Source organism: Vipera ursinii (assembly GCF_947247035.1).
Source record: "Vipera ursinii genome assembly, chromosome: 6".
Taxonomy (NCBI): Eukaryota; Metazoa; Chordata; class Lepidosauria; order Squamata; family Viperidae; genus Vipera; species Vipera ursinii.
The window spans coordinates 14,022,104-14,044,441 of record NC_139515.1 but is presented as its reverse complement, the minus strand read 5'-3'; the positions used below and the strand labels follow the sequence as shown (position 1 = coordinate 14,044,441).

At 38.3% G+C, this 22,338-nt stretch overlaps 1 protein-coding gene across 2 annotated transcripts in view; it reads left to right on the top strand.

The window, feature by feature from the left end:
- The window catches only part of CELSR1 (cadherin EGF LAG seven-pass G-type receptor 1), a 171,270-nt gene that overhangs the window by 84,003 nt on the left and 64,929 nt on the right, over positions 1-22,338 (top strand). For both annotated transcript variants that reach the window (XM_083365097.1, XM_083365098.1), the window contains exon 6: positions 20,922-21,079. In XM_083365097.1, coding sequence (XP_083221223.1) covers positions 20,922-21,079 — 158 coding nt within the window. The remainder of the gene's footprint in view (positions 1-20,921; positions 21,080-22,338) is intronic.

Here is a 22,338-nt window from a genome sequence, read left to right as displayed (position 1 = left end):
CAGTTCGAAAGCACATCAAATTGCAAGTAGAAAAATAGGGACCACTATGGTGGGAAGGTAACAGCGTTCCGTGCACCTTTGGCATCTAGCCATGCTGGCCACATGACCACAGAGAAGTCCTCGGACAAGTGCTGGCTCTTCGGCTTTGAAACGGAAATGAGCACCGGCCCCTAGAGTTGGAAATGACTAGCACGCATGTGTGTGGGAACCTTTACCTTTACCTTTACTAATATATTATAACAAAACAGTAACTAACTTAATATTCATACCGGAATGTTGGGGAACATCTTTTTCTGTTTGTAAATTTATTTGTGATATGAACCTGGATTATCAGAATGAAAATGTTATTGAAATTTATGATCAAGTTAAAATGGAGCTAAATTTCTAAAGCTTCTTTACTGCACCATTGCCTGAGGCTGACTGCAGCTCCTCCTCATAAAGTTTGTCTCTGTTTACTTCTACGTGTCATGAGGTCATTGCCTTGAGTACTTTATGAAAGACATCATTCTTTCTTATGCCTTTATCTTCTTTTGTAACATTACCAGGAGAGGTTAGATATTTGCAGCTTATTTAAGTACCTACTTAGTCTTTGCCATAAATTTTCTTGCAGTCCGCAATTTACACCCTTGGATTTGGTTGTTACAGTTAAGTTGCTTTAGTTGAAAAAACACTGATAAAGTGGCAGATGATAGAATAATCCATAGTTCTTCTACTGGAGTCATTGGTTCATGTTGGCCAGGAAGCCTGGGAAAAAACTTATATATCAGCAAAAGTCTGGATTTCATGGTGTGGTTGTTGGTTTAGAATTTTAAGCAGCTGCCAAAAAGATAACGAATTGACATTGCTCCAGGGTATTCTTTAAAAAGAAAAGTGATCCCACACATTAGTTAAAAATAAAGTTTTGCCTCACTTCAGCATCCCAAGTTTGTTGAAGTAATAAAATAGTTTTCTTACAATATGATTATTTATGCTTGAAAACGGAGAAGAAAAATCATTTTGTGTATGGACAACACTGCTTATAAAAACACAAATTCCACCTCTTGAATTCAGTGAAGCAGTTTACTGGTTAAATAATGGAATTAGCATAAGCTTTTGCAGGTCCGATTGCCATCTCAAATCAATAGATTACTTTTTTGCTTATTTATTTGCTTGTTTAATTTATATTCCATACCTCAATAGGTTCCCAGAACAGTTTCCAAGAAGTTAAGACTACAGTAAATAAAAATTTAGAAAATGTAAATAAGAACATTAAAATGCCATAGCATGAAAGCAATGAAAAAACTGTACGATAAAGATTCCCTTGAGTCAGGCACAATTCTTAATTATAAGGACACACCCATGTAATTTTCTTGGCAGTAATATGTAAGCAATTTGCCGTGGCTGCCTTCTGGGACAATTTTTCTCTTTCCCCATCGATCCTACAGCCCTGACATTTTTTGGTGGTGTCCTATCCAAGTGCAGATTATTGAGATACTTTGTTGTTGTTGTTGTTAGTTGCGAAGTCGTGTCCGACCCATCGCGACCCTATGGACAATGTTCCTCCAGGCCTTCCTGTCCTCTACCATCTTCTGGAGTCCATCTAGGCTCACGCCTACTGCTTCAGTGACTCCATCCAGCCAGCTCATTCTCTGTCGTCCCCTTCTTCTCTTGCCCTCAACCTTTCCCAGCATTAGGCTCTTCTCCAGTGAGTCCTTCCTTCTCATTAGGTGGCCAAAGTATTTGAGTTTTAGCTTCAGGATCTGGCCTTCTAAAGAGTAGTCAGGGTTGATCTCCTCTAGGACTGACCGGTTTGATCGCCTTGCAGTCCAAGGAACTTGCAGGAGTCTTCTCCAGCACCATAGCTCGAAGGCCTCAATTCTTTGGCGCTCAGCCTTTCTTATGGTCCAACTTTCACATCCATACATTGCAACTGGGAAGACCACAGCCTTGACTATACGCACTTTTGTTGGCAGGGTGATGTCTCTGCTTTTTAGTGTGCTGTCTAGATTTGCCATGGCTTTCCTCCCCAGGAGTAAGCGTCTTTTAATTTCTTGGCTGCAGTCCCCATCTGTGGTGATCTTGGAGCCCAGGAAAATAAAATCTGTCACTACCTCCATTTCTTCCCCATCTATTTGCCAGGAATTGAGAGGGCCGGATGCCATGATCTTGGTTTTCTTAATGTTAAGTTTCAACCCAACTTTTGCACTGTCCTTCTTCACCCGCAACAAGAGGCTTTTTAGAGATACTATGATTATACAAAAACTGGTTGATAAAAGGCAGTGTGGTAAGTGACCTAAGTGCTACTTTGAAATTTTTAAGCCATATTCAAGTATATTACTTGCCTACTGCATTCACATGTTGTGGAGGGCGATAGGTTGTATAGGAAATCTGTAGACTTCCCCTAAGTCAGACATGTCAAACACAAGGCCCGGGGGCTGGATCCGGCCCACGAAGTGGTTTCATGTGGCCCGCGAAGCCATCCTGGAAACAATGAGGGAACGGCCCCCACTGCCTTGGCCCTGGCCCAGAGACCCTCCTTCTGCCAGAGACCCTCAGATCTGTCCCACTCCTGCCCAGGCCCCCATAGGCACCCTTGATGCGAACGATGTAGAGCTGGCCACGCCCACCCAGTAGACCATACACACTCTAGCCACGCCCACCCAGTAGGCCATGCCCACCCAGGCCACACCCACCTGGCCCCTTGAGAGCAACCGCAGTGCTGATGCGGACCTCAATGAAATTGAGTTTGACACCCCTGCCCTAAGTGATAGCAGGATGGAGGAGAATTATATTGAAATAACCACTTGTGGTATCTAGATAAAAACAAAAAACAGAACTCCTTTTTCTTTTTGAAATAAGGAGAAGCCTCGTCAACTCTTAGCACCCAATAAGAAGGGAGACATTGCACAAGTTCAGTTTAATTCGCCTGTGTTGGATTGTTGGGTACTACAAGCAAAGCTGAACCACAAAGCTAAGACTTGTTGCGCTCCTTTTTCCCCTTAAGGTTTCCTTTCCAAATTCTACCGAACTAGAAATCAACACTTGCTGTAGCAATACATGTTTGGAGGCAGTTTATTGGTAGACTCTTGTTTTAACAAGGTCTTAACGTACCGCAGAGATTTTCTAAAGACAAAGGTAATTTAGAGATTTTGGGCTGTGCCAATAAATATATAGGATGTTCTGTCTAAACTTGATGCAGCACTGATATGTCAGAACCATTCAGATGCATTGCATCACTTAAATTGCAGGCAGATTGCAGATTTGAAATCAAGGTACTGGCTGTTATGTCAATAAACACATTTTACCACATTGCTCTATAGCTGCTGCAAATCTGTCAAATTTGATACTTTACAGTATGATTGTTTGATAATTTTATGACACTTCAAACACCAGTCATTCATTGTATAAACTTCTGTAATCTCTTATATATTCCTTTATGAATTCCAACTTGTAACCTAGACTTTGCTTTGTATAAATATAAATGAGGAAATACAGGAATAGCTTACCATAGAATTCTCCCATGCAGAATGAAACAATATCTTTGTTGTGGTCACTAAAGTGACCCTCGGCCTCCGGCATTATCCAATGTCATTGTTACCTGATATAGGTGCCTGCTTGGTTTGGCATCATCAGGACGATCTTTGCTAGAGTTGCCTGGATTTGAAGTGCATTCCCAACATTTTTCACTCCCAGGACCCCCACCCCCACCCCCCACAGGCACAATAAGGCACCATTACAAGACTTGGGAATGGGCTATTTGTAAGTGATCCTTAATATCCATAGTTAGGCTGATGCTTATATTGGATTCTCTATGTGAGATGATATGCATTCTTACTTTCCTGTTTATTGCTAAAATCCAGATTTCTCAAATCAATTGATTTCTTCAAATCTATTTACCAATTGTATCCATGTATCAACATAGTCTTCCTTTACTTTTTGTTTCTTAAACATTTTTTTAAACTCCAAATGGAAGGTATTTGTATGCTTTCAATTTATTGGGCTTCGTTTATATGAGTAAAACTGTATTTATTCATTCATTGTGCATAATGGCTTTATAAATTATTCATCTTTGTGTACAAATGCGTAATGTATAAACTCCTGTTTATACTTTGGGGAAGATAGCAATTGCCTTAATTAATATCTGATTGGTCAAAGTCGTAATAGTAATAATATGATACACACAACTTTCATATTTTTGAAGCTCTTCACAAAGCTCCAAGACCCTCTTAGCTATTTTCCGTAGAATTGTTGTTAGGGTACTAAATCTGAGTGGTTTCTAAGCTCAAGTTATGAATTCAAAGCAGAAAGAAAGAACTAGAGATTTAATTTATAGTCCATTTTCCAGTTTTTGGTAGAAAATATTTTTAAGAATGTAGAGTTGAAAAAAAGCTATTTGTGATATTGAGGCAAACACTCCTAGAATGGCGGTCCCCACCCTTTCCGGCTCTCTGGGATGGTTTCATCTGGGTACATTCCAGTTGCACAAATGCAGGTTTGCGCAGTCGTGAAGCCATTTGTGAATCATTTGCATAAATGCAGCTTTGCATGCTCGGTTCCCAACAGGCCGCAGCCTGCTACCGGCCACAAACCAGGGTTGGGGACCTCTGGCTTAGAACATGATTGATATTAAAGCACTGCTTTAACAGATTAGAGAATAAGAAGCTCACTTCTTCCTTGTTCTACTGAATTGTTCTTGTTGCTAGAAAGCATTTTTAAAGGATTTTATTGTTTTTATAGGGTTAAGGAAGGAGCAAAAGGGTAGGAATTAGAGATGGGGTACAAGGGGGGTTGGGGTCAGGGTTGGGGTTGGGGTTTCCCCCAATAACATTTGGCAAACAGCATATTGTCTGGGTAGATATAAATACATGAAAGTAATAAGACTAATGATTGTTAACAATAGTAAGTATAGTTAATTATCATAAACAGTGTTAATTTTTCAATCCATGGTATTTTTCTTGCTAAAATAAAGTTAAAATTACATATCACATTCCTTTCTCTCTAGTTCTTTTTTCTAGCCATTGATAGAATTTATTCCAAGTTCTATAGTAAACTGCATGTTCTTTCTCTTTAATCTCTTAGGTTAGTCTATCCATTTCTGCGCAATCAAATATTTTCTTAATTAATACTTCTTCAGTCGGTAGGTTTTCATTTTTCCAATTTTGGGCAAATACAATTCTTGTTGCTGTTAGTACATGTAATATTAGATATCCACTCTCCTTATCATAGTTAGGACCTATCATTCCTAGCAAAAACAATTCTGGTTTAAATTCTATTTGTTTTTTGATCATCTTCTCCAACCATAAGTGTATCTTAAGCCAAAACCTTTTAGCTTTTCCCCACTCTGCATAAAGAAAAAATAAACTAGAATTGATCTACTGGGTGCAATCTACTGGGAATCAGTCCTGAACTATTGCCATTGTAATGAATTAGTGATTCATAGGAGTACACGATTGTTTCAGTAAGAGGGGATGGACGGTGATCAGATCACTAATGTGCCCATATATTTTGCTCATGTATTCTTAAGAAATAAAATCTTCCAAGAACCTCAACATGGATGACACCTCATATATTTTTCTCTGGGAATTCTACAGGTAGTCCTTGATTTACAATCATTTAGCTGCAGTTCAAAATTACAAGAGTACTGAAAATAGGGGACTTACAACTGGTCTTCACGCTTATGACCATTGCAGCATCCCCAAGTCACGTGATCAAATTCAGTTGTTTGGAAACCAGCATGTATTTATGACAGTGACAATGTCCCGTGATCACCATTAGCAACCTTCCCAGCCAACTTCCAACGAACAACAGGGCAAGCCATATTTGCTAAACAATCGAATGATTCACTTAACAACTGCAGAGATTTGTTTAACAACCATGGTAACAAAGATAGTAATAGATATGATAGATATGATTCACTTAATAACTGCCTTGCTTGGCAATGGAAATTCTGGTCCCGGTCCTTGTAAGTCAAGGACTACTTGTACTTTCTTCTTACAGGATGATCGTTTGGTTGATTCCCAAGCTTATAGAACTTCCAATGCTTTTAACTCACTATGTCTCTTAAGACTTTTTATCTTTGTAATATTCCAAACAGAAAATTGTGACATCTTGTTATCTTTCATGGCGCTTGATGTAGGTAAAATATCATAATTATTCAAGTCCATTATTCATAAATGCAACTTCCCAACCCTTTATTTTTTTAACAAAGCAATTTAAAAATAGGAATTTATTTCCTTATTAAGGAATGGGATGGGATGCATTTCTAAACTCCAGTGTTATTTATATAGTACTTTAGATGAGTTATGGGGTACATAGGTCTTTAACTTATTACACCACCTGTAAAGAGTCTTAAAGGAAAAATATGATTTTGACTGATTTTACGAAGTTGGGAGTTTTGAAATTAAAATCTTTGAAGTGTTTCCAAATTCCCTTCCTGTAAAATATGCTATCTTTAATCTACTAATTAAATTATTATTTTTTCTTTAAATACATAGTGAAACTTGATACAAAATTAAATGAAGCATATTTTTCATGGGAAATGCCGGATCAAGTTACTTAATAAAATACTAACAACTGCATATTCATAAGAAATATCAAAGTGATATATTTCTAATTCTATATTAAGTGTGAGGATCAACAGGATTATTGTTTTCTTGTTTTTCTCTTGTAAGTATGTTGAGGAGTAGTTGAAATAGTTTGGCATTGTTTGAAAACAGCATTAAAAATATTACTCTATCTCTGCAATCTTTGATGAACAAATGGAAGCACCATTTGTGGCTGGTTGTCTGTGCAGCTGAAAGATTGATTATCTAATTTCCTGAGGGGAAAACAGGTTTTGTATGATGATAGCAGTCACCTGACATAATCAACTTTATGATAGTGTAAAGCTATACCACAGTCTTCCTCTGGAAAACAAAGCTAATTTCCAATTTAATTGTTTCATTTTGATTCTAGTATTATTTATACAGGTATATTCCCATTTTGAAATTAAAATATATTCAAAGAAAAGTGGTTTTATTCCAGATAAATAAAATTGTCAACTTAGATCTGTGTTTAGCCACTCATAAGACATCATCTTATTTCTTAATATGCACCAGTAGTAGCAATGAAGATAAAACAGGACTGCTTAGTTTAATAAAATAATAGCTGTATCATTTGTACTTAAAGGAATTTCTGGAAATCCAGTCCCTTTCCTTCACTTCAAAATATGTCTATAAAGATGTTAACATGTTCAGAATTTTGAGACCATGTTATGGATCTGTCACAAATTGTTTGCTAGTCAGTCACCAAAGGCAAACAAACACACTATTTTATTTTCTAAAAATGTTTGTGGGATCTCTCTGGGCCCTAGAAGGATGTTTGGAAATAAGTTTGAGACTTGTGGCATTAATTTGTTGTATACCCACTTCACATTCATTTTTTAAAATTCAAATGATCTAAAAGATTAGGAAGAGGTATGATCTTGGCATTGTCATCTGGTCATCTTGTTGAGGATAAGTTTATGAAAAAAAGAATGCTGCACTCATATACCAATCCTTCAGTGTTAATTTGAAGCAGTAGTGGGATTCAAATATGTGAACAACTAGTTCTCTATGTGGATGCTGCTTCTGGAAGTCTATTCTGGGCCTGGGCAAGAAAAAATTAGCTACCGGTTCTGCCGAAGTGGTGCAAACCGGCTGAATCCCACCACTGATTTGAAGGGAATTATAAGTTAACAGAGTTCCATCCTTCCAAGGTTGGTAAAATGAGGACCCAGATTGTTGGGGGCAATATGCTGACTCTGTAAACTGCTTAGAGAGGGCTGCAAAGCATTGTAAATCTAAGTGCTATTACTATAGTTATTCTTAAATTGGTTAGCATTTTTTCTCAGAAGCTACTGGTGACAATAATGTAGCTGACGGAAGGTTCCCACCCCTTTATTCTCCTTATGGAAATTCCTTCCTAGGAGGAATGGATGGGTGTTTACAGTAAGTATGGCTTGGAAAAGAGAAGATTCTAGGCAGACATGATCACTCCCTTCAAGCATCTGAAGAGCATTATAAGACAGGGCAGAACTGTCCAGAGTTATTGCAGAAAATAGGACACAAAAGAATGGGTTTAATTGACAAGGAAGTAGATTTCAGTTTGACATAAGCAAAATGTCATAATGGGCAATGCTATTTAACAATGGAACAAGCCACCTCAGCAGATGGAAGACTTCCTCCATTTTCATACAACGTATAACTCTCACTAACAATTCTCTTTAGATTAGTATTGCTCAGCTTCTGTGTTTAAGCCACGCAGGCTTCAACTTCTAGAATTCCCGCAGCCAGCACTTACAACTGGTCATTTTGCAATTGTTTGAAGTTATGACGGCATGGCACAAGTGTTTTATGGCCTGTAAGGCATCCCACTGTGACCGTATGTCTGGCAGATCTGCTTTATGACCAGTTGTGGCATTTTGCAGTCATATGATCATAACTTGTAATGTTTTTTGCTGGTTTCTAACAACCACCACATCCACTTACCTAGTTTGCTTAACTACAACCATGTTCACTTAATAACTGCCATAACAAAGCCTGGAAAATTACTTCAGATTACATAGGTGCCTTGACTTACAACCATAACACAATTGGAGCTTTGATCCCACTTACTGTTGTAGGTAGAGGACTATCTATCTGTAGATTCTTCTGTATGGATGTAAGCATGAGTGACTGGTTAAGGGTGGTCTTTACAGAGGACCTTAACTGATACCTAGAAAAGAGAACTTTAGTTGCCAGTTTTTAAAATATTCATGAAATCTTGGTATTTTGATGGTGCCAATGAATATGTATACTTGCAGTTTCCCTGTCATTATGCAGTACCATCCAGACATGATGTCAGCCTCCCACAAACCACAGTAGAATCTAGCCAACTACCAATACATCATAGTCAGAAAACAAATTGTTTAATAAATTGAGCCAAAACAGACAATGGGTGAAATCATATATAGCCATCACATAGCCCAATATTATTTATTTTGCAGATTAAAAATGCTGACTAAGCAGAAGGATACTTACTAAATCCATTGTAGAATAATAGTTCAGACATGGAACAAGTTGCTCTAGAACATGAGCTAAGCCATAGAATTAAGGTCAGGTTATATATGTGGTTGAAAACTAAATAAAATGTAGGAAACTACAGATGTAGTATCTTCCATTTCACATCTATCTACCCAAACAAACATATCCATAGGCCACTCATCCATTTTCTGCCGGTTGGAAAATAGCAGATAACTTGTGAAAAGCATGACTCACATTATAAATAACCTCTAGAGAGTTCATTATTGAAACTGTTTGTAAAAGGAATATATCTTTGCTTTAGTTTGGAAGGTTTAAAGAACTGTTCAGTTGTGTGGTATCAGAATTTCATACCACAGACAGCTTTGATGATTGCAAAGAATAGTACGTGTAGAGAGAAACTCACCTTTCTCTCAGTGTAAATAAGAAGACTGAAGGCCAACTATATCCTAACTTGTGAGTGGACTTCACTTCCTAGAAAACAGTGTGGTTGTATCCTTATAGCAGACATGTCAAACTCGCGACATCACATGACGTCGCATAATGTATCGGGACGGTTTTGCCATTGCCGGCAATGGGGTGGGCGAGGGTTCCGGATGACGCATCCGGCCCAAAGGCCGGCAGTTTGACACCCCTGCCTTATAGTAATCAGAAGTCAAGCTTAATGAGGTCATCTTTACTTTAAATATATTAATGTTTAAATTCAGAGATGCTTGACAGATAAAAAAAGTGATCGGGATATGTGTCAGAAGAAAGTTTGGTTTATATGAGTTGTCAACCAGTGGGATGGGCCAGGACTTCAAATCTAGATCATTGTCTGTCAAAGATACTCTAGTGAATCCCACATTGATGTTTGACTGGACCTTCAGACTGCATCTATGATTCTGTCAGTACACCAGGAAAACAGGATAGGTTAATTAGAAAAGTACAGAGCTTAGTGTACCTTAATGTATTTAAATAAGTTAACAAAACTACACCAGTTGTACTATCACGAACCATGTCCTTTTCCAAAACAGCCTTTCAAATATCTGGTGTTGGGTTTTGTACTATGTGACTATATGACAAGGAATTTTAAGGGATAAAACATTTACTAGATATACCATTCTAAGTCATCTCCTGCAACAACTGCTATCCTATGTCACTTTTAGAAATAAATTGAAAGGATTTTTTTTATTTCTAATTTTTCAGTTGAAACATTTATCCCCTTAGCCTTAGAGTCCCACAACCTAAGAGATAAATGCAAGCTGTTAATAAGGACTTTGTATTTATGCACATCTCATTCACATTTGCATAAACCAGCCAATTCTTATATCTGTCTCTTCATTTAAAGTGGGAATCTTTAAAAAAAAGAAGAAGGAAGAAAGAATGTATTTACACTGTTGAATACCAAGATTGAGAATTTATCCTGGTGAATAGTTTCTCATAATTACATGTCCAGCACTTTAAGAATTCACTGTAAGGACTTTTCAAGTGTACACTTATCTGCAGTGAATCATGCGAGAAACGTCAAGAACTCAGTAGTTCTGTAAATAACATCACATCTGCTTGCAGAGGAGAAAGTAAAGAAAACTGGGAAATAATGTTTTATTGAATATTTATTTGTATTAACACAAGAGACCATGGAGGATTCAGAAACATTAAACATTAAATAATTACAGCTGGAAATGGGGGAGGCATAGAAAAAAAGTCTGAAGTTTTCTCTTAGATGCAACAAATTGGCACAATATTTACTCGTGTGAACCAGTAATATTGCTGGAACTGCTCCATGTGCTTTTCTTGCCCTTTAGTGGCTTTTTGAGGGTGTTGAGTTAAGCCACAAGCGGTCAGGCCTGGTGCAACTTACTGAGCTTGTTTCAAAAGGTGTTGCCATCTTCGTTCCTACCTCCATATCTCCATAGACATATATTAATTTAATTTTAATAATTTTATTTGTATACCGCCCTTCTCCCGAAGGACTCAGGGCGGTGAACAGGGCAAACATATAAAAGTACAGAGATACAAAAGTTAAAAAAGAATTAAATGAAATGCCCAAGCTAAAACAATAAGTAAATATATTTAAAACAGCAATAAAATCCCAACCCATCCCCCATCAGGCCAGGCTGGCTTGTTCGAACAAATAAGTCTTCAGATCGCGTCGGAAGGAGCGAAGGTCAGGCGCCATCCGGAGCTCAACCGGCAGCCGATTCCATAAATCCGGGGCACCCACAGAGAAGGACCTCCCCCTGGGGGCCACCAATCGACATTCTCTGATCGGTGGCACCCTGAGGAGGCCCTCTCTGTGGGAACGCACAGGGCGGAGGGAAGTTGATGCCGGCAATTTTTATGTTTTTTAAATCTCTTTTGTAGGTTTTTTTTAGATGTTTAAACTACTTTTAAAAATGTTTTTTTAAAAACTTTGCGTATTTTATATTTTTCAGCTTTAACAATTATTGTTTGCATTAATTGTTTGTTCTTCTTATGCTGGTCTACGACTAATGAAGAGTTGATTGATCATGTTAACCAGGTCGACATCATGTTAATGTATGTAGTGTAATTTTATGCATTTTTATTTGAGTCCTCATGAATGCAAAGAAACATACCCAGAAGAAAACATGCACAGAATTGACTTGAAGGTTTCTGAAACTTATCAGAAATTTCCCCCCTTAAAATACTTGGTATATACCTGTAATTTATAAGAAGTGGCTGGGATTGGTTTTCCCATGGAACAATGTGAGACAGTTCCTTAATATCAACTGTAATTTTGAAGGTTGATTGATGACTGTGTTAATTTATATAAATTGCTTCTATGGACATACAAAACTAGATAGTTTATAATTCAGTACCTACTTTTTTCTCTTGAGATTATCTCTCTATTAATACTGAGAAACCTAGATGTATTTATTTAGCGTATGGCTGGTCACACGCAGAATTAAAAGCACTTCATATTTACAAGTTAGAACAGTTAAAACATTTTTTTTTTAAAAAGAAGCAATTCTAAAACCTAAGAGGAAAACAGAAATAACATTTCAGAGTTTAATGTCGAGTTTGGAGATCCAGTCAGTAGCTGGAAAATGTCATTATGGGTGTGAATTCTTTTCCATCCCAAAACAAGCACATACAACATCCAGGGTTATTAATGAGTTGGGAGGGGGAAGGGAGTGACTGAGACATCAAAGGAAGAAAGCCTTTATGTTCAGCATTTGTTTTTCCTGTTAGCCATTAGTAGAAAGTGTTTTCCTTATGTCAAAATACTGTTCTTTTTCTCATGGCTTGCTCTTAAATGTATTTACCTTTTTTGTTTTGTTTTGTTTTGTTTTTTGTTTTTTTTTCAGTGAAGGAACCTTAACATAACTGTCCCCAACTGGACAGCCCTTAAGTGTGTGGGCATTGAAATTCTTCAGATTCTGAGCTACAAATAGCCGAAAGTTAGGTTAGTTGGGAATCCTGAAGTCTCCTCACATCTGTTTGATGGCAGTTTGGGAAAAGATTACTGGCTTTTGTAGTGCTATTCCAATTTGTGTAGCCTACAAACTCATATTTCAGGGCAGAAAAGCTCTGTCATATTCACTGAACTCTTTCCCTTAGTCTGCAAATGTTACATCTTTTCTAAACTCTTATGACTTTATTTATTTATTTTTTAATTTTTACAGACCCTCATATTGGGGCTTAGTAAGAATCTGTGTCTACAGCAAAACCTATTAATGAGTTTTTTGACCATAGAATCAGTCAAACATCTGAGAATTCTTTATGTTAGAATATTGGGCTTAGAGTAGAATAAAAAGGAAGGATTTTTGTTTTACTGTGGCAGTATGCCTAATGAAACTGAACACAACTGAACTGGAAGTATACCCTTGATATTTAAGCATCTCCTATAGACTACTGCTACTTATTCCATTTTTTTATTAAAGGCTGCAAAGAGGGAAAAACTAGACTCCTGTGAGCCTGATCCTTTAAAATCATAGCTTTTTTTTTGCTCACTACTCTGAAAAGAAAATATTCGTTTAGCTTTTAAAAGTCAGTAGGAAACAGGTTTTCCTTAACCTTTAGCCACTTGAAACAGTAAATGAATACATACTACTGATTAACATATGTATAATCTGGCATGGCTTTCAAAATATGTAAATGTTTTCCCCCTCTTAGTTATATTTGCACTTATTGTTATTTTGTTATTATTATAAAATATTATAAAATATTGTTATTTTCTAGGCCTAAAGGATATGTGCAGAACAAATAATAACCATGTTTACGTACCATAACAAACCAGGGTATATTCTTAAAAATAGATGTAAGATTCAGACCTCTCTGTTATTTCAACCCCTTGGTACCAATTGAGAGGAGATAAGCAAGGTGCCCTAACTTTTGGAAAGCAAAATTTAGAATTTTGAAAACATGTTATGGGCACTCAGGCCACTGGAGATAAAGGCTTATCAACAAAATGGTAGTGATGGAAACTTAGGCAATTGTAAAACCATAGTTTATCAAAATGCTACAGTTGGTCTCACTGTCAGGAAATTTCTCCTTAGTGCCAGGGTGGATCTCTTTTAAAGAGATCCAATTATCTACCTCAGGATTTGACCCGCTAAACAGAGTGAGCGCCTGTTACTCGTCCCAGCTTCTGCCAACCTAGCAGTTTGAAAGCACGTAAAAATGCAAGTAGAAAAATAGGGACCACTATGGTGGGAAGGTAACAGCGTTCCGTGCGCCTTTGGCATCTAGTCATGCCGGCCACATGACCACAGAGACGTCCTCGGACAAGCACTGGCTCTTCGGCTTTGAAACGGAGATGAGCACCGGCCCCTAGAGTCAGAAACGACTAGCACACATGTGCAGGGGAACCTTTACCTTTACCTTTACTTTAATTATCTACCTAATTATCAGCAAAAGATGGAGATGATAGACAGTAATGAGAAATGCAATTTTTATTGGTTTGCTAGATTTACAACTTACATTTCTACTCACCCAAACTCACTGAAGGATTTTCCATGGCTAAATATGGATTTCAACCTGATTCTCCCAAGTCCTAGTTCAACAATTTAAACACTAAAATAGATTATAGACATGAAAGCTAAGAATAGAAGTATATTACTGGCTTTAGTCCCCAGACTTTAAAGATATAAGTGTACAGTGGTCACAACAGAAAATTAGTTATTATATAAACCAGGGGTGTCACGCTCACAATGTCACATGACGTGTCATGATGTATCACAACCTTTTTTCCATTCCCGACAATGGGGGTGGGCACAGTTTCAGCATGATGCATCCGGCTTGTGGGCCGGCAGTTTGACACCCCTGACACCATCCTTGTTTCATCATGATGCATTTACATTTTGTATTTGTCGACCTCATGGCCAGATCCCGCCTAGGTTTTTCAAGATTTGTTCAGCATATAAGTGGCTTATCTCGTTCTCATGATTCTCCCAAATTATAATAATCTTTAGCTCAGTAACAACTGTGTATCTTGAAGGAGCTAGTAACATACTATTCATATATGTTCAATTCTGCATTAAGTTCATAAGAGGAAAAGTTTAACTTGACAAGCAAGTAGACAACTAGCTGAACTCAGAAGAATTTCTCATTTGCCATTGTGTGTGTGTGTGTGTACATATGTATATGTGTGTGTATAAATTGTATATATGTATACATACACACTGTGTGTGTGTGATGTCATTAACCCATGGTTAACCCAAAAAGAAATGCTCTCTTTTCTATGAATTGACAGTTTCCAAATAAGCTTTTCCCAACTTAATACCATCCAGGTAGTATTCCCTAATCCGAACTCAACAGCCTAAAAGACCATTTGATAATAGCAACTTCTGGCAACTCTTCGCTACCACATATCTAGATTTTGCAGTCTAAATCTAACCAGTTCTACCTTTAGTGTACTGGGCCTTCATCAGTCAGAATCCCTAGTTGGCTGTGCTGCTTGGAACTCCAATATGGAAGTCTTGCTATTCCTACCTCTCTTTTCTTTTCTTAAATCAACTGTGTGTTGTCTTAAAACAGAATGGCAGTCTATTAGTTAAAGCAGACATGTCAAACACAAGGCCCGGGGGCCGGATGCGGCCCGCAAAGTGGTTTCATGTGGCCCACGAAGCCATCCTGGAAACAGTGAGGGAACGGCCCCCACTGCCTTGGCTCTGGCCCAGAGACCCTCCTTCTGCCAGAGACCCTCAGATCTGTCCCACTCCTGCCCAGGCCCCCATAGGCACCCTTGATGTGATCAGTGTAGAGCTGGCCATGCCCACCGAGTAGGCCATAGACACTCTAGCCACACCCACCCAGTAGGCCACGCCCACCCTGGCCATACCCATCTGGCACCCCGAGGGCAACCGCAATGCTGATGCCGCCCTCAATGAAATTGAGTTTGACACCCCTGAGTTAGAGGAATATGCTAGATTATATTTTGTAATATAATTTGAAAGCCCATTAACTGGCAATAAGTGTGCAAATATACAACTGAAACACCTCTCTGACTGCCTGAGTTGTATAACCATGCGATTAAAGTACGCTGTGCTGTAAGGATAGCATTTTGTCTACAATATCATGTCAAAATTACATATATTTATTGATTGTTGCTCTCTATGTCTGGCAAAGAAGGAGACAGCCATTTCAAATTACTTTTAAGAAGCTATTTAAAGGAAATATTCACTGACATACCATGTGTGTACTGTATAATTTATGTATACATGGAGAGAGAGAAAGACCACGCAAACCTAGATGTCTGTAACCATTTATAAATGTGAACATGAGAGCAGGGGACAGTGAAACAATTCGGAATTTAGAACGCAAGAGAAAGAAAACTGTCTTATGTTCATAGGACACACGACTGGAGTCATTTTATTTCATTTTGCAGCATCTTAGATTCAATAAGGATTGATTTTATATAGAGTAATATTTCATGAGTATTTGTTTATTGTTTACTGTTTGGCTGTCATGTATTTTGAAAGCCAGGAAAGTCTAATCTGGCTGCCAGCAGTTGCTAGTTTGTTTAGTTCACACTGTCGCACTACCTAGGGTATACCACAAGGAGGCGAACTAGCTTCACACCCCATTTCATGGGTTTAGTGCAGACATGTCAAACTTGTAACGTATGAGAGCTTTTTCACCATTGCCGGCAATGGGGTGGGCATGGTTTTGTTGTGATGTGTCCAGCCCATGGGCCAGCAGTTTGACACCCCTTGTTTAGTGCAATAACACTGAGGAGGAAAGAATGGAGGGCCAGGGGGGAAAGATGACAGTCTAATATTCTAAAACAGCAAAAAAATCATGAAATGAAAGCCTCTGCAGCAAACCAAGATTGAAATATAAAAGATGTTTTTGAAACATAAAAGTTTATTTCGTGTGCCTGTGGATATAGGCACATTGCACCTGTCGGCACCCTCCTTATAACAAATTCAATTGTTACCAAATCACACAACCACTGTTGTGTAATTCCAAGAAAACATTTCATTTCTTTAAAAATTGCTGACAAGTATAGTGTGCATGTTAATACATTTTTCAGTTGAGTACTGACTCATACTTCAGACTCCTAGTGGAAACAATATGCTCAAGTATGAACATAGGCTGGCTACCCCATAATTTTTTGAAGGTGGGAATCATAAAAGGATGATTGTGCAAACTGCTGCATAATCTAATGAAAACAGGGCAGAGAAACATTTAAGCACTTCCTCTCAGAGTCCAAACCATTGTAGCCTGGCAGTTCTTCAACCTGTAAAAAAATAATAAAAATCATAAGTGTAGAGCTCTGCCATCTTTGCTACGCTTCACTAAGTTTGCTGGCATCTTGCCATAAACGGGGAGGGGGCAGAGTCATTTGGGGAAGATGTGCAGGAGGAAGATGAAGGAACTAAAGGGGAGAGGGAAGGGCATTGACAGAAACCAGATGTGTGAGAAACAGACTAATCCAGTTGACCGAGAATGATTGGCCTGGGAAGGAATCCAAAGCTGTTTCAAGACGGCGCCTGACATCAAAGCAGTTCCCAACACATCACACCAGGATGCTATTGGACTGTCAGTAGTCTGGTTGAAGGACCACGGAGGGGAAAAACGTGTAACTTTGTGTGGGAATACTTAGTTCCAGCCTCCTTTTGCTGCAACCCCTAATTCTTAAGAAAAGAACCTATCACTTCAACCAAATGGAGTCAAGGGTCTTTCTTTCCTAGGGACTTAGCTAGGGCAAACCTGACATTATGGGATAGATATCATAATATATTACATTACTGGGATGCTCCTGTGCTTTGTTTCTACCCACTTGTTTACCATGCCATCTGAGAGGAACTTCAGTGGAATGACTAATATATATGGGCTGATTTACTGTACATGAAAAATGGAATCTTTCGGAACTCCTGGGTATTAAAGGACTTCAAGATGAAAACTTTGAATTGCGCTCAAAAAGTTGACCAATAATTAGTCAGGTTGTGAATCATTAAGATCTGACTTAAAACATTTGATTCATTGAGTTGAGTAGGAGCACGGTGGCTCACATGCTTAGGACGCTGGGTTGGAGGTTAGCAAGCCCATGTTTGAGATTGGAGTGCTGCCGTGCGGTGGGTGAGCTCCCGTCCTTCACTCCAGCTCCTGCTGGGTACATGAAAGAAACCCCCAACTGGATGTCCCCCGGGCAACATTGTTGTCAAGATTTATAGGAAACCAGAGTATATTTAGAAAAGCTTTGTCAATGACTAATGCTTTCAACCTGTAATGCAACATAGTTGAGTTGACTCAGTTTGAATTCTTGATTGAATAAGTTGAGTTATCATATCTGTTCACTAAAAAGTTTGTGCAGTCATACAGTATAGACAAGTCTATTGGATTCTAAAATTCATATTAATACAGTGGGTGGTTTAATCAAATCCATGGAATCTTAAAAAATAACTTTTGCGAAGTAAATCTGCAGTTTCTTGACTCAGATTACATACAGATTAGAATAATAGAATAGAATAACTTTGTGACTTTGATTGTACACTAATCGGCATACATTAAAATGAAATTTCGTTGCATTCAGCTCTCAAAGGTCACCATCTCTGATATACACTAAATATGACAAAAATAAATTAATTAATACAGAATTATGCATATACCCACATCTATTATATGATACAGAGAAACAACAGTCTAGTTCAGGTTATGTATACAAGTGCATGGCGAGAAAAACGAATTTTGCCAGTTTACCAGATGGATGGCATAGGGAATAAAGCTATTACAGAATCTGGTAATCCTGCTAGAAATACTTCAAAACCTCCTCCCAGAGGGGAGCAACAGAAACAGACCATAAAGTGGGTGTGTGGGGTCTCTAACAATGCTTTGAGCATTAAGCACATAGCGCTTATAAGCAGCATCCTGAATACCAGGGAGTGAGCTTCCTATGATCTTCTCGGCTGTCCTTACCGCTCTCTGTATGAACTTTTTATCTGAGGCACGGCTGCCACCAAACCAGACAGTGATGCAGTTTATTAAAATGCTTTCAATCGTGTCTCTGTAAAAAGTGGCCAGGACAGAAGGAGAAAGATGTGGTCACCTCATCCGATGCAAGAAATGCAGACGCTGGTTTGCACGCTTCACTAAGGATGACGTGTGGAGAGACCAATTCAGATTGTTAGTTATCTGCATTGTTAGTTATCTGCACTGTTAGACTGCATATATTTGGAAAACTTGTGTACAGAAAGTAAGTATTTGAGAAAGATTTATAGGAAACCAGAGTATATTTAGAAAAGCTTTGTACGATCAACTGTGCATTAGGACAGTGTTCCTCAACCTGTAGATGTCTTACACTTGAGTATGGGAATTGAAATCTATTGTGTTTGTAGGAATCCAGTCTGAGGAAGGCTGTATTAGGACAAGTTATATCCATACATGTACTCATTAACTCAATACACATACGTGTGCATATATTAATCAAAACTCTGTGCACAGGGGCAGATGTTGAAGATAACTGAAAATGATTATTGCTTTTTAAAATAATGTTTCCCAGAACAATTGATGAAATGCACTAATACTTGAAGGTCTACCATTCTGATATAAATCAGATTTTTCTCCTTATCTGCTGTTTGTGAGTCTAGGCCTTGTATTACCTGGCAAATGTCAAGCACTTTATATGAAGCACTGCCAAGTTATGTGATCATAGTAAATATAGCTGGGAGGAAATGAAAAACACTTTCATTGCCATAGCCTAGTACCAGGAAATAGCCTTTGAAAAACTTTGCGTAAGTTTAATGTCTGTTACGTACAATGGCAATGGCTGTGGAAAGCTTATTTAAATGTAATAGCTTGGTTTAGATTAAACAAGTTAAATAGTAAGAAATTGAGTAGAATTTTTTTTTATCACAGATAGTCCTTGACTTCATTTAGTGATTATTCAAAGTTATAACAGCACTGAAAAAAGTGATTTATGACCATTTTTCACACTTATAACCACTTCAGCATCCCCATGATCACATGATTTACATTCGGATATTTGATAATTGATTCATATTTATGACGGTCGCAGCATCCCGGGGTCATGTGATTGTCTTTTGCAACCTTCTGACAAACAATATCAATGGGGAAGCCAAATTCACTTAACAGCTATGTGACTAATTCAGGGGTCTTCAAACTTGTCCCTTTTATGACTTGTGGACTTCAACTCCCAGAATTCCTCAGCCAGGCACGCTAAAAGAGGACCACTTGTACCCTTTGTTACTAAACAAGGATTATTCCAAAGAATGGCTGCCATTGCAGACAAAACTGTCTCATTGTCATTCTTTTGTTTGGATTAGCTTCCCCCAGCACCCTTATTGATCTCAAAGGGATGACACTTTCAGTTTTAGAGCAACCTCAGAAAGTATAAGATTGCTAAAATCACTATAATAAAATTTCTCAGATTTTTACTGCTTAAGATCAATCACTTGCTGGCCAACAATCACACTCCATATTGGATGGGGTGAGGGCCAAAGCGAATGGAAGTCAAATCACATATTTGAGTGGGACTGCAGTACAAGGTTCATTTTTTAAAAAAAATTGCATGAAGGTAGAATACAGGTAGTCCTCAAATTATGACAATTGAGCCCAAAATTTATCTTGCTAAGTGAAACATTTGTTAAGTGAATTTGCCCCATTTTATGAGATTTCTTACCATAGTTGTTAGGTGAATCTCTGCAGTCATTAAAACTTAGTAACCCAATTGACTTTGCTTGCCAGAAGGTCACAAAAGGGGATCAACATGACCCCAGGACACTGCCACCGTCATAGATATGAACCAGTTGCGAAGCATCTGAATTTTGATCACGTGATCTTGGGGACACTGCAAAGGTTTTGTAAAAAACGGTCATAAGTCACATTTTTTCAGTGCCATTGTAACTTTGAACGGTCCCTAGACAAACTGGTGTAAGTGGAGGACTACCTGTACTACGGTCACTTTCTAGCTGTCATGATTATTGTGGCTTCTGAGAGGTTCAAGGTTCAAGGTCAGTAGCCTTGGCTGACAAGCTGTCCATCCCTAGCTTACAGTGAGGCAGAGAGTGTACATTGCTGGTGCTTAAAATATTTATTGAAGTGGCTCACAGACTACTCGGAGTCAGCTGGCTTGGTCTAACAGGTTTATTGAGGTACCGGACAAGTAGGTGCTCAGCTTCAGCTCTTTTATAGCCGGCAGCCGGCCGGTTGCGCCAATCCGCTGTTGTTCTTCTCCCGCCGGGATTGCTGAGCCAATCAGCGGCGGTGTGTATTTGACAGCTTCACGTCCTCGTGGCGGTGGCGCATGAGTGGTGGGAAACTTGTTTGACAGCGGAGAGCTGTCAGCTGGCTGCGCATGCACTTCTGCTCCCGTGTGTATTCCTGTCACCATGTTTACCTCATACAACGTTAACATTCTTTTAACTCTTAACATTAGTTTAACATATAACACATTTATGAGTTCAAGTTTTTACATTTTTCACATTTATTTTGAAGCCCAACATAGGGCAACTTGGCATTCCTCATGGGCCTTCAGGGGAGAAGGTGGCTGTAGTAACTGTGGACGATTGTGATACTGCAGTGGCTGTGCGCTTTGGAAGTCTCATTGGAAACTACTCCTGTGCTGCACAGGGAACACAGTCCGGCTCCAAAAAGTAAGATGTTGATTTTTTTTTATTATTATATGTACATGTTTTAATAGTAGAATTAATCTAGTTAACAGAGACTCCACTACTTTTTTAGGTATGCCTAGAAGCAATTATCGTCAGACGTAAAGTCATTTTCATATCTGTTTGCCTGAAACTTTACATTTGTGCATTAAGGACAAAACTGTTGAGTTCAGAGAATAATCGTGTAGAAATCTTTGCTAAATTGCCCCTCCTTGTGGCAAGTTACCTATTGCTGCAAATGTTTCTGTTACTTAACCATCTTTTAATAGGTTTTTATAAGATAGAAAAAGTCAACGTGAAGAAGAAGATGAAAAGTAAGTAAAGTCTAGTGTTCACACTTCACTTCAGAAATGTTCACTCAGGTGAGGAAGGAGAATGTCAAAGTGAAGGAAAGACAAATGGAGGAAGAAACATATTGATGAGTTTTCCTCTGTGGTCTTTAATCACATTGAACTAAAGGGCTAAAATCTCAAAGCCTGTGTTTTGCATTAGAATAAATTGATATATTTCAGTAAATTGGGAAAGTTACTTGAAAATATTTGTGTTGCTCAACGCTTTTAATTAATTAATTAATTAATCCTGTATGGAATATTTTCATATATTAGGTTTTGAATAGCTTTCTCAGGTTAAATCTACATTTACAAGTCAATGTAAGTTTAAATAAATGCAGCATCTTGATTATGTAAATCTTGTTGGTTTTGCTATGTCTGTTGATTTGGAAAAGCAAAAGAGTGCATGATGAAACTACTAGGATGAAATTTAGGTGTTGGATTTGCGTATTCCTTTGCAGCCATAAACTATATTAGGCAACATCATCTAAGTATTTATGTTACCAAGAATTGCTATAAATATTATCTATATATCAATAATAATAATAACAACAACAACTTTATTGTCACTTTGAATGTACACCAATCGGCATACACTCCTTGTTCATGGCCAGCTCAAGTTACAGATCTTCCATTTTAGTCTCTAGGGAGCGAACATGGCAAACAGGACAGATGGAAACGGAGCTCCAGGTGGATTAGCCTTCAAATTAGCTTGTACTCCTGCATGACAACCACCTGTCCTTTTCTTTTTCTGATCCTGTCACTTCCACCTTTTCCTTAAAGGGGCCTCCCTCCTTTTTGCCCCTGGAGCATGCTGCTGCTGCCTCCACTCCTTCAAAAGCCTCTCTCCCTTCCTCTGGGCCTGCCGACAGCCTCATCCAGTTCCTTCGCTCCACAAGCCCCGGATCCTCCCCT